This window comes from Lissotriton vulgaris, chromosome 10 (genome assembly GCF_964263255.1).
Source record: "Lissotriton vulgaris chromosome 10, aLisVul1.2, whole genome shotgun sequence".
In the NCBI taxonomy this organism is placed as follows: Eukaryota; Metazoa; Chordata; class Amphibia; order Caudata; family Salamandridae; genus Lissotriton; species Lissotriton vulgaris.
The window spans coordinates 486,609,323-486,623,136 of record NC_141698.1 but is presented as its reverse complement, the minus strand read 5'-3'; the positions used below and the strand labels follow the sequence as shown (position 1 = coordinate 486,623,136).

The 13,814-nt window shown below is 43.1% G+C and overlaps 1 protein-coding gene across 1 annotated transcript in view; it reads right to left on the bottom strand.

Moving 5' to 3' along the window:
- RGS11 (regulator of G protein signaling 11) overlaps positions 1-13,814 on the bottom strand; it is a 1,486,254-nt gene that overhangs the window by 470,460 nt on the left and 1,001,980 nt on the right. The window contains exon 13 of the mRNA XM_086939774.1: positions 6,578-6,693. Coding sequence (XP_086795900.1) covers positions 6,578-6,693 — 116 coding nt within the window. The remainder of the gene's footprint in view (positions 1-6,577; positions 6,694-13,814) is intronic.

Here is a 13,814-nt window from a genome sequence, read left to right as displayed (position 1 = left end):
AACATTGAGAGATCCATATAAGCCATACCTCACTGGACTCCCCGGGTGTCTAGTTCACAGAAAGGTGTGGGTTTTGTACTTTCCCGAAATGGCTGCAGAGCCCAGAGCCAAAAACCCAGATGACCCCCCTTGCAAAACCAGGTTGTTTTGTGATGGTAAACAACACTTACAATGCAACTTTTACAACTCACTACCTCAACAATGAAACTTTTACAACGCAACATCCATTACAACGCATGCCATTAAAACGCAACCATTACAACGCATGTCACTACAACGCATACCATTACAACACATGTAATTACAACGCAGTCATTACAATGCATACTATTACAATGCATACCTACACTATCCAACACTTACCCTACTGTTGCACCCCCTGGAGTTAGAATAGTAATTTTTACCCCTACACTATCCAATACTTACCCTACTGTTGCACCCCCCTGGAGTTAGAATAGTAATTTTTACCCCTACACTATCCAACACTTACCCTACTGCTGCACCCCCCTGGAGTTAGAATAGTAATTTTTACCCCTACACTATCCAATACTTACCATACATGCAATGTAATGGTATGCGTTGTAATGGTATGCGTTGTAAATGTAGTATGCGTTGTAGTGGAATGCTTTGTAAAGGTAGTTTCAAAGAATTCGTTGTAATGACATGCGTTGTAAAGGAATGCATTGTAATGGATGTTGCGGTGTAAAAAATGCGTTGTAAAGGTATACGTTGTAAAAGTATGCTTTTTGGGCCCTTGCCTGTCGTGGGTGCTTGACCCAACCTCGCAAGTGAGGTATTGTTTTTATCGGGAGACCTGAGGGAACGCTGGGTGGTAGGAAATTTGTGGATCTAAGTAGATTCCAGAACTTTCCCAGACAGAAATTTTAGAAAAAGGTGATTTTATTCAGCTAAATTTGAGGTTTGCAAAACATTTTGAGTAGGAAAACGTTGGGAGACCCACGCAAGCCATACCTCGCTGGACTCCCACAGGTGCCTAGTTTTCAGAAATGTGTGGGTTTGGTAGTTTCCCAAGATGGCCACCGAGCCCGGGACCAAAAGCCAGATGGATTTGTGATAGGTCATTTTGATGTCTCCTCAATAGGATTTGGGCCCTTGCCTGTCGTGGGTACTTGACCCAGCCATGCTAGTAAGGTATCATTTTTATCGGGAGACCTGAGGAAACACTGGGTGGTAGGCATATAGTGGATCCACGTAGATTCCAGTACTTATCCAGACAGAAGTTTGAGAAAAACGTGATTTTTTTCAGCTAAATTTGATGTTTTTAGGGGATTCTGGGTAGGAAAACCTTGGGGGACCCACAAAAGCCATACCTCACTGGACTCCCCCGGGTGTCTATTTTACAGAAATGTATGGTTTTGCTAGTTTCCAGAGCCCTGGGCCCACTCGCACTCGAATTTGCGTTTGATTTTTAAATATCACTTGCATTATTTTAAATTGTGTTCAGCCATCCTACGCACTCACCGCAAACAGCCGACTTAGGCGCTGACCGGGGGGGTATTTGGCTGCATTAGAAGACTGCCAGTTGAAGTGGCCACCATCTTGAGGGCAGCAACAGGTAGCGGGCTAGTTCTTTTTCCTGGATTGCATAAATGTCAGCGATAGCTTGTACGTGCAGCACCTAGTGATCCTGAGACGGAAGCCGGGAGTCCACTTAATCACTCGCACTCGCACTTGCGTTTGATTTTTAAATATCACTTGCATTATTTGCACCAAAGGCAAGCCCGTCTGCGCCCGTCCGCGCCCGGATGAGCCCAGAGGCAGGAAATGCTGTTCAAAACAGGGTAAGCACTCTAACCACAAACCGACTAACCTATTCTGCTAAAACCCTGCTTAATATCAGAACTAGGGAATTAACCAGTCACTCTGCCAACATTTGTTGCCCTAGAAAATTTCCAATTGTGCTGGAAGGGCCGGTAGCTTGCAGGACCTGCCTCTTTCAAAGAGATCTAATTACGACTAGCAAACTGCATCCAAAAAATTAACTTGATCAAGACATAACTAGTCCCAAGAATATTCTATGTAATGCAAGATCTTTAGCAAAACATCCCATTGAGGGGAGAGGTGTGGCGCCGCGGCCAGGGTGACTGACTCCGGAATCTGGGGATCACGGTTCGATCCTCGGGCCAGCGGCAGATTAGCTCAGCACCATGTGACTCTGGGCAATAGCTTGCTTAATCTTCCCGACGGCCCCCAGCGCCTACAGACCCAAACGGGTGATGGTTCGCGCTTTACAAATGTGGATTAATATTGAAATATAGGATATGATCACCACACACTCCCCAGAGCTCTGTTCTTTCACTGAGACTTGGTTAAATCCCACAAACCACCCATCGATCAATTTAGCCATCCCGGATGGTTATAAATTCATACATCTAGACAGGGATGGAAAAATGAGGGGTGGCATTGCCATAGTTTTCAAAAACCATCTTAAGGTGCAATGGACTTCTACCTTATGCAATGACAGCTTGGAACTGGGTATCTTTAAAATAACCATGTCACTTACAGATAGTTGGAATGGAGCACTGATTCATGGGCCTCCAGGACCTAGAGCTAATTTTTCCAATTACTTGATTGAGCAAATAGCCATGCAAGACTTAGGTTCCAGCAAATGTATTTTGCTGGGGGATTTTAACTTTCATGGTGAAGATTTCGCCAATCCAGAATTGAACAAACTTATAACTAGTCTTAATTTAATTGGACTTTTCTAAAGGTTTACCGGCTCTACACATCGGGCTGGCCATGCCCTGGATGTAATCTTTACTAACATTGATCACCTCACCTGTTACTCTTCTTATCCCCTAACAAGGACCGATCACTCAATGGTCATGCTTTCCAGTCAATCTCAGTCTACTACAATCCTAGCAGGGAACACAGGACAGAAGGAGGAGTTGGATAGGAGGAGTTGCATAGACCTTAGCACAACCTATCCCTTGAAACCTATTCCATACCCATACATCTGAGAGTGGCTCAGACGTCTCTGACATTTCTGGGATGTTGGAAGGTTTCAACTCTGCCTTAGCAACAGCACTGGACTCCACAATTCCTCCAAACAAATATAGCTCAGTCCAGCGGCGGCAATCAGCCCCCTGGTGCACATCCGAGCTAAAAACTGACACATCCAAGTGGAAAACACTGAAGAGACGATGGAGAATCAGTAAAGATGTGCTGGACAGACAGGCTTTCAAACTATCTCTCTCCAGTTATCATCAGAGAATACAAACCGCTAGGTGAACATTTATTATGAATCAAATTGACCAGGCCAGCAATTCATCCAAAGTCCTGTTCAATATAGTTAAGGACTTTGTATCACCACAAGCTTGTAGGAAATCCCCGGCGGAATCTCAAGAACTATGCAACTCGTTAGCAGTCTATTTTCATGAAAAAATTGAGCATATTTATGCTAACTTTCCAACTACTAAGTCAGACAGCTAGTACCCTCGATCAGTTTGAGACAATCACGTTAGAGGAGGTCACCAATTCACTATCCTTTGCCAAATCTGGCTCGCCTTGCGACCCCTGCCCTCCCACGATAATGGCCCTTCTGTCTACCAATTGTACTCCTGAAATTCAATCTTTTCAACTGTTCAATTCAATCAGGCATTATTCCCACCCCATGGAAAGCAGCATATGTACGACCTATATTTAAAAAAAAACACCGACCCACTGGCACTCAGTAATTATATACCAATATCCTTGTTACCCCTGCTGGGCAAACAATTTGAAACCACAATAAATAGGCGGCTAAGCTCATATCTTGAGTCTAATACAATTCTGGACCCCTCACAGTCAGGGTTCCGGACAGACTTTAGCACTGAGAGCGCTATCCTGGCAGTGACTGACTCCCTGAGGCAGGTTATGGATTTTGGGGGATCAGTAGTCCTGATCCTCATTGATCTCTACACGGCATTAGATACCATTTCACATTCAAAGCTCGTGGAGAGACTACATTCCTGTGGTATTCAAGGACTAGCCCTCAATGGCTGCAGAATTTTTTGTTGGATAGACGTCAAATGATTATGCTAGGCCCCTACCTCTCAGAGAAAACTCGCCTGGATAAGGGAGTTCCCCAGGGCTCTTGTCTAAGTCCAACACTATTAAATGTTTTTATAGCCCCTTTGGCAAACATTGTAGAACCATTAGGGTTTGAGATAATCTCATATGCTGACGATACTCAGCTTATGTTCTCAATCGGTTCCAACATGGAAGCTGAGAAAATGTGATTTTCAGCAGGTACGCTTGCCATCTCAAACTGGATGATGGAGAACTGCCTTCAGTTGAATCCTAGCAAAACCAAGGTTATGCTGATGGGGAAAGCATCAACCATCTGGATGGAGGATTGGTGGCCGTCTTAGCTGGGAGCTGCCCCATCCCTACATAATCTGTGAAAAATCTTGGATTAAAACTTGATCAGACACTATCCATGAAAGACCACATTGCGGTCACTACTAGCTCCTGTTATTATAGCTTACGTCTCTTACGCAAGATTTTGCCCTATCTGCCCACCAAACACCGTAGAACCCTGGTCCAGGCTATTGACTATGGAAATGCACTGTTAGCTGAAGTAGGTGAGATGTTACTTGCTAAACTGCAGGTGATTCAAAATACTGCAGCAAGAATGATTCTGAATCGCCCTCCAGGTTCCCCCTCAGGCCCCTTTCTGAGAGAGCTCCATTGGTTACCAGTAAGGAAGAAATCCAATTTTATGATCTGCTGCCTCACATACAATGCCTTACACAGCAAAGGCTCCTATTATCTGCAAAATAAATTTACCAAACAGGCTTCTGTTCTGTAACCTTAGGTCTAATTCTCTAGCCCTTCTAAAAGTCCCCCGAATACGTCTTAGTCGCACAGAGGACAAAGCCTTCTCTTACCTTGCTCCACGCTACTATAACCAACTGCCTATTGCATTGCGGGAATGCTCCTCATATACTGTCTTGAGAAAACAATTAAAAGCTTTTATGTTTTGAATCTATGCATCAATCTGATTTTGGTTCCACCCTCTTTTCACTAGGTAAGCGCCAAGATGCCCCCTGTGTGAGTCATGCGCTATAAAAATTTGCCTAACATAACATAACAATGAGAGAAGGGTTTGACATACACGGCCCAGGTGTTTCTTGATGGTTTCTGTCGTGTGTATTTGTGGCTTGGTCTAGATGCCCTTACACGGTTTCAGGCTTTGGGAGCTTTTTAATCAATAGGTTTTTCTCCATCACCTTGATTTAGAGTTTTTTAATATGAAATATGCTTGCACAATAGTTTGTTTTATCTTCACAAATTGATGCTCACAACGTCACCATCATTGACTATAGGTCCACCATGTGCAAGCCTTTGCACTTGCACATTGGGTCACGTTTATATCTGAATTGAGATTGTGCACACCAGTTGTATGTATGGTGTCACAATGGCCATTGTTTAGTTTTTTGTTTACTCAGCCTTGAGAAAGTCGCAGGATGATTTCCCAGTTTTCGCGACAAAACACGTGTTGGCTGATCAGAGAGAAAAGAATAAAAGAAAGAGAAGATTTCTGAAACTGTGTTTATTATTTGTGTATACTTGCATTGATTTTTAATATCACTCTACAGACTTGTGCTGAGGATTTTGTGAATTTCTATGTTGGCTTTGGCCATAACCTTGGGGGAGGTTGGTGGTTCCCCTCACCTTACAACACTGTAACTCAATACTATCTTGAACTGATATTTATGTGTGATTGCTCCTAAGGCTGTATCTTCAAGTTATTTCATCAGCCCCCAAATCACCAGCTCACTGCTAACAGTAACACTTGGGCAGGGAAATAATGTGAATTTTAACAAGCCACTGATAATGAAGGCCTAAATTATGAAGAAATCAAAGTGAGACTTTGGAAGAACAAATTGCTGATTAAAATGAAATTATTGGATTGAAGAAATATATTCAAGCTGTGGCAGGATTAAGAATTCCAGTTTACCAGAGACATTCTTTCTCCATTAAAAATGATATATTAAGAACTGGTACTGCTGCTGTGGGCAGATAAGAGATCTGGCCCTCTTGAAATGTAATCTATGCAATATAACGTCCAAATTATCATATTTAACTACAGTGAGGGCTAATCATCATAAACAATTTTTAATTGGTGCTATGTCATGTTATTGATGGTAAATAAGGTAGTCCGGTATTAGGTTTTTGGAGTTGTCTAGCAAGGCCAACATGTTTTTGCATATTTGCTGTGTTTTGCCATTTGTTGTGATGGTGATGAGTTCTGTTCTTTTTTTGTGATGCTGTGTGTTTGTGCTGCATTACTACAATGTGATGTTGGGTTGTACACTGGTTGTTGCAATGTGTTCTGTTTTGACTGTTCTGTTGTCCTGTGCCTTATTTTTCATTTTATGTTACCTTGAGTAGGTTATTGTAATGTGGTATACAAGTGTATGTGCTCTATTTTAAATGGGTAACATCAAGTCTGTTTAGCTTTGGGAGTTTGTAGGAGGCAATGGCCCTCACTTGATAGACCTCAATACTCATTGTTAACATACATTACACTAGGACATACACAATCAGAAATATACATTATTATACTTACCACTGAACTCTTTCTCTAGGAACTGCATGAACTCCTGTCGGCCTCTCTGGTCACTAAGCAGCTCCATGAAACTAAAGCTCCAGCGTTCCACTCGGAATTTAGTTGGTGTGAGAACTCTGCGAGAAGAAGATCGCATTGACAGATGAAAAACATGCTCACCATAAGGTGCCACATACATTTATTAAGGGATGTATTGAGTAACAAGTAGCAAATATCACTAGTCAAACAGGAGGTACTTAATTTGTTTCTTGCTTTTCCAATTGCCAGTCTGTCATTGCTCTTATGAATCCACCGCCCCAGAATGTGGTGAGAGTACAAGCTTGCTGAAGGGAAGAATTAAGCCTTGATCCCAACAGGCTACAACATTGAAACTGATATTATTGACTGAACCAGGTTCTCCTGTATCATCATATCTGCTCTACAAACTCAAAAGACAACACACAATTGCTGAGTAGCGGCTCTGCTCCTACCCCTCATCCAACACCCACAGTACTGCTAGAAGGTCTATTTTATTACAGGAAAAAGTAAAAACCTTGTTAAATGCCCCCCTTCATACCTGAAAATCTACTTCCACCCCACAAACCTACAACAATGCTAGGCTAGCCAGGACACATCTGAAAAGGAGTGTTTAAGGGACTACACACCTTTACTAAGCATCTACACCTGGTTCTGTTTTGGTGGAAGCTGGACACAGAACTTCAGTTTATCTACTCTTTACTGTTGTAGGCATGATTTAGAGTTTTCCTAAGACAGCAAAACTGAAATTGTAAAATGCTCTTTATATGTCAAAGAATATGAAATAAAGGCTAAATCTTAAGTTGGTATCTTTATCTTGCATTGTGAGCACAGCAAACAGTTGCTCAGATTGACTAAAACTCATGCAGTACAGTATTGCCTGAGAAATCACTCCATTGCCTAACTGTAGCAAACAAAAGATGGTCCAATTCCATGTAAGTTCTCCAAGTAGATTTATTCAGGATAATCTGGTAAGATGTTAAGCAAAGCCCCACCAGGAGCAGCCTTCCTGCTGCTCAGCCCATCCACCAACTTACTCACACACTCACCAACATTCCACTCACCAACATTCTGCGCAACTGGAGAGGAATGCGCATGCGCAAGCTCCCGCGCATGCGCAGTTCGAAAGAAGAAGCCGCGATGGGGAAGTTTGCAGGTCAATAAGGTAAGTTTCATTTAACTTTATTTGTAGCCTGTAAATCTAATTTATTAAGGCTGGTGGAAGGTGGGCGGGAAAAAGGAGGCGGGCTGGCGGCCAACTTCTGTTCCGCCGAGGAATGTGCGGAAATTTGCCCTGTTTTTCCGCCTTCTTTGCGGAAGGCGGAAGGCGGAAGGAGCAAATTATCACACATTCCATGGCGGAACAGAAATGTCCGCCCACCCTTACTCTTAATGCAGGACACATCAAGGAGTATAGCACTGAACATTAAAAAATTACAGAAACACTGAGAAAAACAGGTGCTTCCCTTTGGTGAGCGACTCCGCACCCGAAATCTTTCACAAGTCCCAGGTAACTCACGATGCCTGCTTTGCAAGTACTTGTCCTCTCTAAGGTGTATATATCTATCCTGTTGTGTAGAAAACCACAACCAACCAAAAGTAGACTGCGTGGACATTAGATATTGACGAGAAGCCCACTGTAAAACCCTGGGATTATAGATGCGTCTGATCTTCAAGACATATGCAGCTGCGAAAAAAACAAATCCGAGACCGGAAGATCAGAAACAAAGCTAGTCATGAGAACGACTCACTAAAAGGGCAACTTCCCACTTGTATCATGGTTGTACATAAGGAAGGGGCTTCAGCCTTACCACACCCAAGATGGCGGCATGCAGGCTGACGCTGTGCAGGATGGCTATCGGTGGTATGTGCGCCATCATTGCTGCACAAAAATAATGATATGGGGAAAAAAACTGTATTGTGAGGAATGAAGATTCCAGGAACATCGAGTGGAGACGTCACTGAAGAGAGCACAGACCAGCTGATCAGGTGAGGGCACGCGAGCAGATTCAAAAAGTGCACTTTCAAAACAGGCATGACACGGCAACCCTGCCGCAAAAAGTCATGGGACCCCCCTTGCAAAACCTCAATAGGTTTTAGGCCATTGCCTGTCGCGGGTACTTGACCCACCCACACAAGTGAGGTACCATTTTTCTCGGAAGACTTTGGGGAATGCGGGTTGAGTGGAATTTTGTGGATCCACACAGATTCCAGAAATTTCCACAACAGAAATGTGAGGAAAATATGATTTCAAATTTTGAGGTTTGAACGGGACTCTGAGTAACAGAACCTGGTGAAAGCCAGACAAGTCACCCCATCATGGTTTCCCCTGGGTGTCTAGTTTTCAAAAATGTATAGGTTTACTAGGTTTCCCTAGGTGCCGGCAGATCAAGGGTTCAAAATGTACAGCTAGGCACTTTGCAAAAAAAAGGTCAGTTTTCACTGTAAAAATGTGGTGTGTCCACGTTGCATTTTGGGCCGTGTACTGTTGCGGGCACTAGGCCCAACCACACAAGTGAGGTACCATTTTCTTCTTAAGACTTTGGGGAATGCGGGGTCGGTGGAATTCTGTGGATCCACGCAGATTCCAGTACTTTCCACCACAGAAATGTGAGGAAAATGTTTTTTTTTTTGTACACATTTTGAGGTTTGCAAGCGATTCTGGCTAACAGATCCTGGTGAGAGCCAGACAAGTCACCCCATCCTGGATTCCTTGGGTATCTAGTTTTCAAAAATGTATAGGCTTGCTTGCTTTTCATAGGTGCCGGCAGAGATAGGGTTAAAAATCTACAGCTAGGCACTTTGCAAAAAAAGTTTCAGTTTTCACTATGAAAATGTGGTGTGTCCACGTTGTGTTTAGGGCTGTTTCTTGTTGCGGGCACTATGCGTACCCACACAAGTGAAGTACTATTTTTCTTGGAAGACTTTTGGGAATGCTGAATGGGTTGAAGTTTGTGGATCTATGTAGATTCCAGAACTTTCTACCACAGAAATGTGAGGAAAATTAGTTTTTCTTGACAAATGTTTTGGTTTGCCAGGGATTCTGGGTAACAGAACCTGGTGCGAGCCAGTCAAGTCACCCCATCATGGATTCCCCTGGGTGTCTAGTTTTTAAAAATGTATAGGTTTTCTAGGTTGCGATAGCTGCCTGCAGAGATAGAGTTCAAAATCTAGATCTAGGCACTTTGCAAAAAAAGGGTCAGTTTTCACTGTGAAAATGTGGTGTGTCCATGTTGCGTTTTGGGCTGTTTCCTGTTGTGGGCACTATGCGTACCCACACAAGTGAAGTACTATTTTTCTTGGAAGACTTTTGGGAATGCTGAATGGGTTGAAGTTTGTGGATCTATGTAGATTCCAGAACTTTCTACCACAGAAATGTGAGGAAAATTAGTTTTTCTTGACAAATGTTTTGGTTTGCCAGGGATTCTGGGTAACAGAACCTGGTGCGAGCCAGTCAAGTCACCCCATCATGGATTCCCCTGGGTGTCTAGTTTTTAAAAATGTATAGGTTTTCTAGGTTGCGATAGCTGCCTGCAGAGATAGAGTTCAAAATCTAGATCTAGGCACTTTGCAAAAAAAGGGTCAGTTTTCACTGTGAAAATGTGGTGTGTCCATGTTGCGTTTTGGGCTGTTTCCTGTTGTGGGCAAAAGGCCTATCCACACAAGTGAGGTACCATTTTTCTCAGAAGACTTTGGGGAATGCGGGGTGCATTGAAATTTGTGGATCTTTGCAGATTCCAGAACTTTGCACCACAGAAATGTGAGGAAAATGTGTTTTTTGACACATTTTTAGGTTTGCAAGGGATTCCGGGTAACATAACCTGGTGAGAGCCAGTCAAGTCACCCCGTCCTGTATTTCCCTAGGTGTCTAGTTTTCACAAATGTATAGGTTTGCTTAGGTGCTGGAAGAGTTAGTGTTCATAATCTACAGCTAGTTACTTTGCAAAAAAAGGGTCAGTTTTCACTGTGAAAATGTGATGTGTCCACATTGAGTTTTGGGTCTTTTCCTGTCGAAGGCAGTTGGCCTAGCCACACAAGTGAGGTACCATTTCTCTCTGAAGACTTTGGGGAACTCGGGATGGGTGGAATTTTGTGTATCCACACAGATTCCAGAACTTTCAACCACAGAAATGTGAGGAAAATTTGTATTTTTGGAAACATTTTTAGGTTTGCAAGGGATTTTGCGTAACAGAAGCTGGGAAGAGCCAGTCAAGTCACCTCATCCTAGATTTCCCTGGGTGTCTAGTTTTCACAAATGTATAGGTTTGCTAGGTTTGCTTAGGTTCTGGCAGAGTTAGAGTTCATAATCTACAGCGAGGTACTTTGCAAAAAAAGGGTCAGTTTTCACTGTGAAAATGTGATGTGTCCACATTGCGTTTTGGGTCTTTTCCTGTCGAAGGCAGTTGGCCTACCCACACAAGTGAGGTACCATTCCTCTCTGAAGACTTTGGGGAACGCGGGGTGGGTGGAATTTTGTGCATCCCCGCAGATTCCAGAACTATCCACCAGGGAAATGTGAGGAAAATGTGCTTTTTTGACAAATGTGTAGGTTTGCAAGGGATTCTGCGGAACAGAACCCGGTGAGAGCCAGTCAAAGCACCCTAGCCTTGATTTCCCTGGGTGTCTAGTTTTCAAAAATGTGTAGGTTTGCTAAGTTTCCCTAGGTGCCGGCAGAGCTACGGTTCAAAATCTACAGCTATTGCAAAAAAAAGGGTCATTTTCACTGTGAAAATGTGGTGTGTCCACGTTGTGTTTTGGGCCATTTTCTGTCACGGGCACTAGACTTACCCACACAAGTGAGGTACCATTTTTCTCTGAAGACATTGGGAAACGCGGGGTGGGTGGAATTTTGTGGATTCACACAAATTCCAGAACTTTCCAACACAGAAATGTGATGAACATTTGTTTTTTACAAATGTTTACGTTTACAAGGGATTCTGGGGAATAGAACGTGGTGAGAGCCAGTCAAGTCACCCCCTCCTGGATTCCACTGGGTGTCTAGTTTCAAAAATTACAGCTAGGCACTTTGCAAAGAAGGGTCAGTTTTCACTGTAAAAATAAAGTGTGTCCACGATGCATTTTGAGCCGTTTCCTGTTGCGGGTACTAGGCTTACCCACACAAGTAAGGTACGATTTTTATCAGGAGACTTAGGGTAACATAGGATTGTAGAGCAACTGTTATTACCTATTGACTTTTGATGCATTTCTGCCTTCCAAATGAAAGTCAATGTGTAAAAAAGAAGTCATTTTGAAAAATGACCTATAATTCCCATGATAGTATGAGTACTCACAATTTCTGAAATGTGCAATTATCTACTGTTTCTAAACTCTCTATATTTTTTTTCAATATCAGAAATACATAGGTGTCTTTCATACCGATTTTTCCATGTATATATTTTCCCAAATGAATTGCTATATACCCTGGACGTAAAAAAAAATCATTGCAAGATGCTGCTCAGTTATTGGCTCTTGGTGCGTCGATTTCTTGGTGAACCTACAAGTCCTATATATCCCCACAACCAGAAAGGCCCAGTGGATGTAACAGTATATTGCTTTCAGACAGCTGCCATAATTAGAAGAAGTTACAGGTGAAAACGTTGACACAAATGGCTGTTTTTTAACTAATATTCAACTGTTAGTTTCTATAAAGAAACCCTGAAGGATCTACACAAATGACCCCTTGCTGAATTCAGAATTGTGTCTACTTTTCTAAAATGTATAGATTTCCAGGATCCATTATTGCTTTCATACAAATTTCTACGATTATCTGGAAGGAGGTTGAAAGCACAAAAAGTAGCATAATTGGCTTTGTCCCGGAAAAATGCTAAAACTGTGTAAGCAATTTAGATTTTCTGACAAAAGTATGTATGTCCCTGAAAGCTGGGAAGATTGTTATTTCAGCACCACAATCCCTTTGTTTGCAGGGAAAAAAATAGACGCTTTCATATGTAGCCCTTTTTTCCCATTTAAAAAAAAAGACAATTAGCTGTATTTTGGATAATTTCTGGGTCCCCTCCAGGGGAAACCACAAACCCTGGGTACCTTCAGATTCCCATGATGTTGGAAAAAAAGGACACATATTTGTCATGCATACCTTATGTGGTCAAAAAATTACAGGGGCCTAAGCACAAACTACCCCAAATGGCCCAAAAAAGGGGCTTAGCACATGGGAGGGGGGTGTGGGGGGGGCCCTAGCTGCGAAGGGGTAAGGGCCTGCCCCCTTTCTCAACCATTCTGCACCGAGGCCTCCTGCTGCACTACTGGTTGAGGCAATGAAGTCCCCTTGTCTAATGAGAGTCGTTGGGGGCCAAGAACCTTTATTGCTGTGACAAGTAAGTAGCCCATTGGAACAGGGTACTCCTTGGACCACAAACAAGCATACTGAGACTGCTTTCTGGGTTTCACCCCTCATCAGCCGGACTAGCTTGACTTCAGTGGCATGAAGAGCACGGGACCCACATCTGGGCATACCTGTCCCTCTCGGGGTGACAAATGGAAAAAGAACAACTGATGGACAGAATGTTTAACAATGTCAAACATTCACCCCAGTACAGAGAACTGGGACTAAATCCATCTTCTTTTTGTCTCCTCATGCTATTCCATTTCAAACCCAACTATATGCAAATCAGTCTTGACCCTGTTCCCCAAGAGAACAGTCTAGCCCGAAATGCAAGGCCAGGTCTACCGTGGACCAGATTCAACCATCCTGGGATGAGGGGAAATACCCCAAAACTGGTCCCAGGATTATTTCTTCTTGTCCAGGGAGGACCTGGCTTCGCAGTTTGGGCTGGACTGTTCCCATAAGGAACAGGGTACAGGCTGATTTGCATATGGCTGGGTCTAAACTGGGTATGGCATGTGAGCAAAAGAAAGATGTATTTAACCTAGATTGTTTGACTGGGGGGGGAATGTGTGATTTATTCAGCATTCACTCCATTATTTGTTTTGTTAGCACTTTTCGCCTTAAGTGGGTTCGGTATGCCCAGAAGTGGATCCCTTGCTCACTGTGCCACTGGATTCAAGCTAGCTGATGAGGGGTAATACCCCAAAGACGGTCCCAGGATGCTTGTTTCTGGTCCATGGAGGACCTCGCTTGGCAGTTCGGAATAGACTCTTCCCATGAGGAAAAGTGTCAAGACTGATTTGCATATGACTGGGTCTAAACTGGGGTAGAAGGTTGAGCAAAAGAACTATGAAGGTTTGAAGGTTTTTATTAAATTAG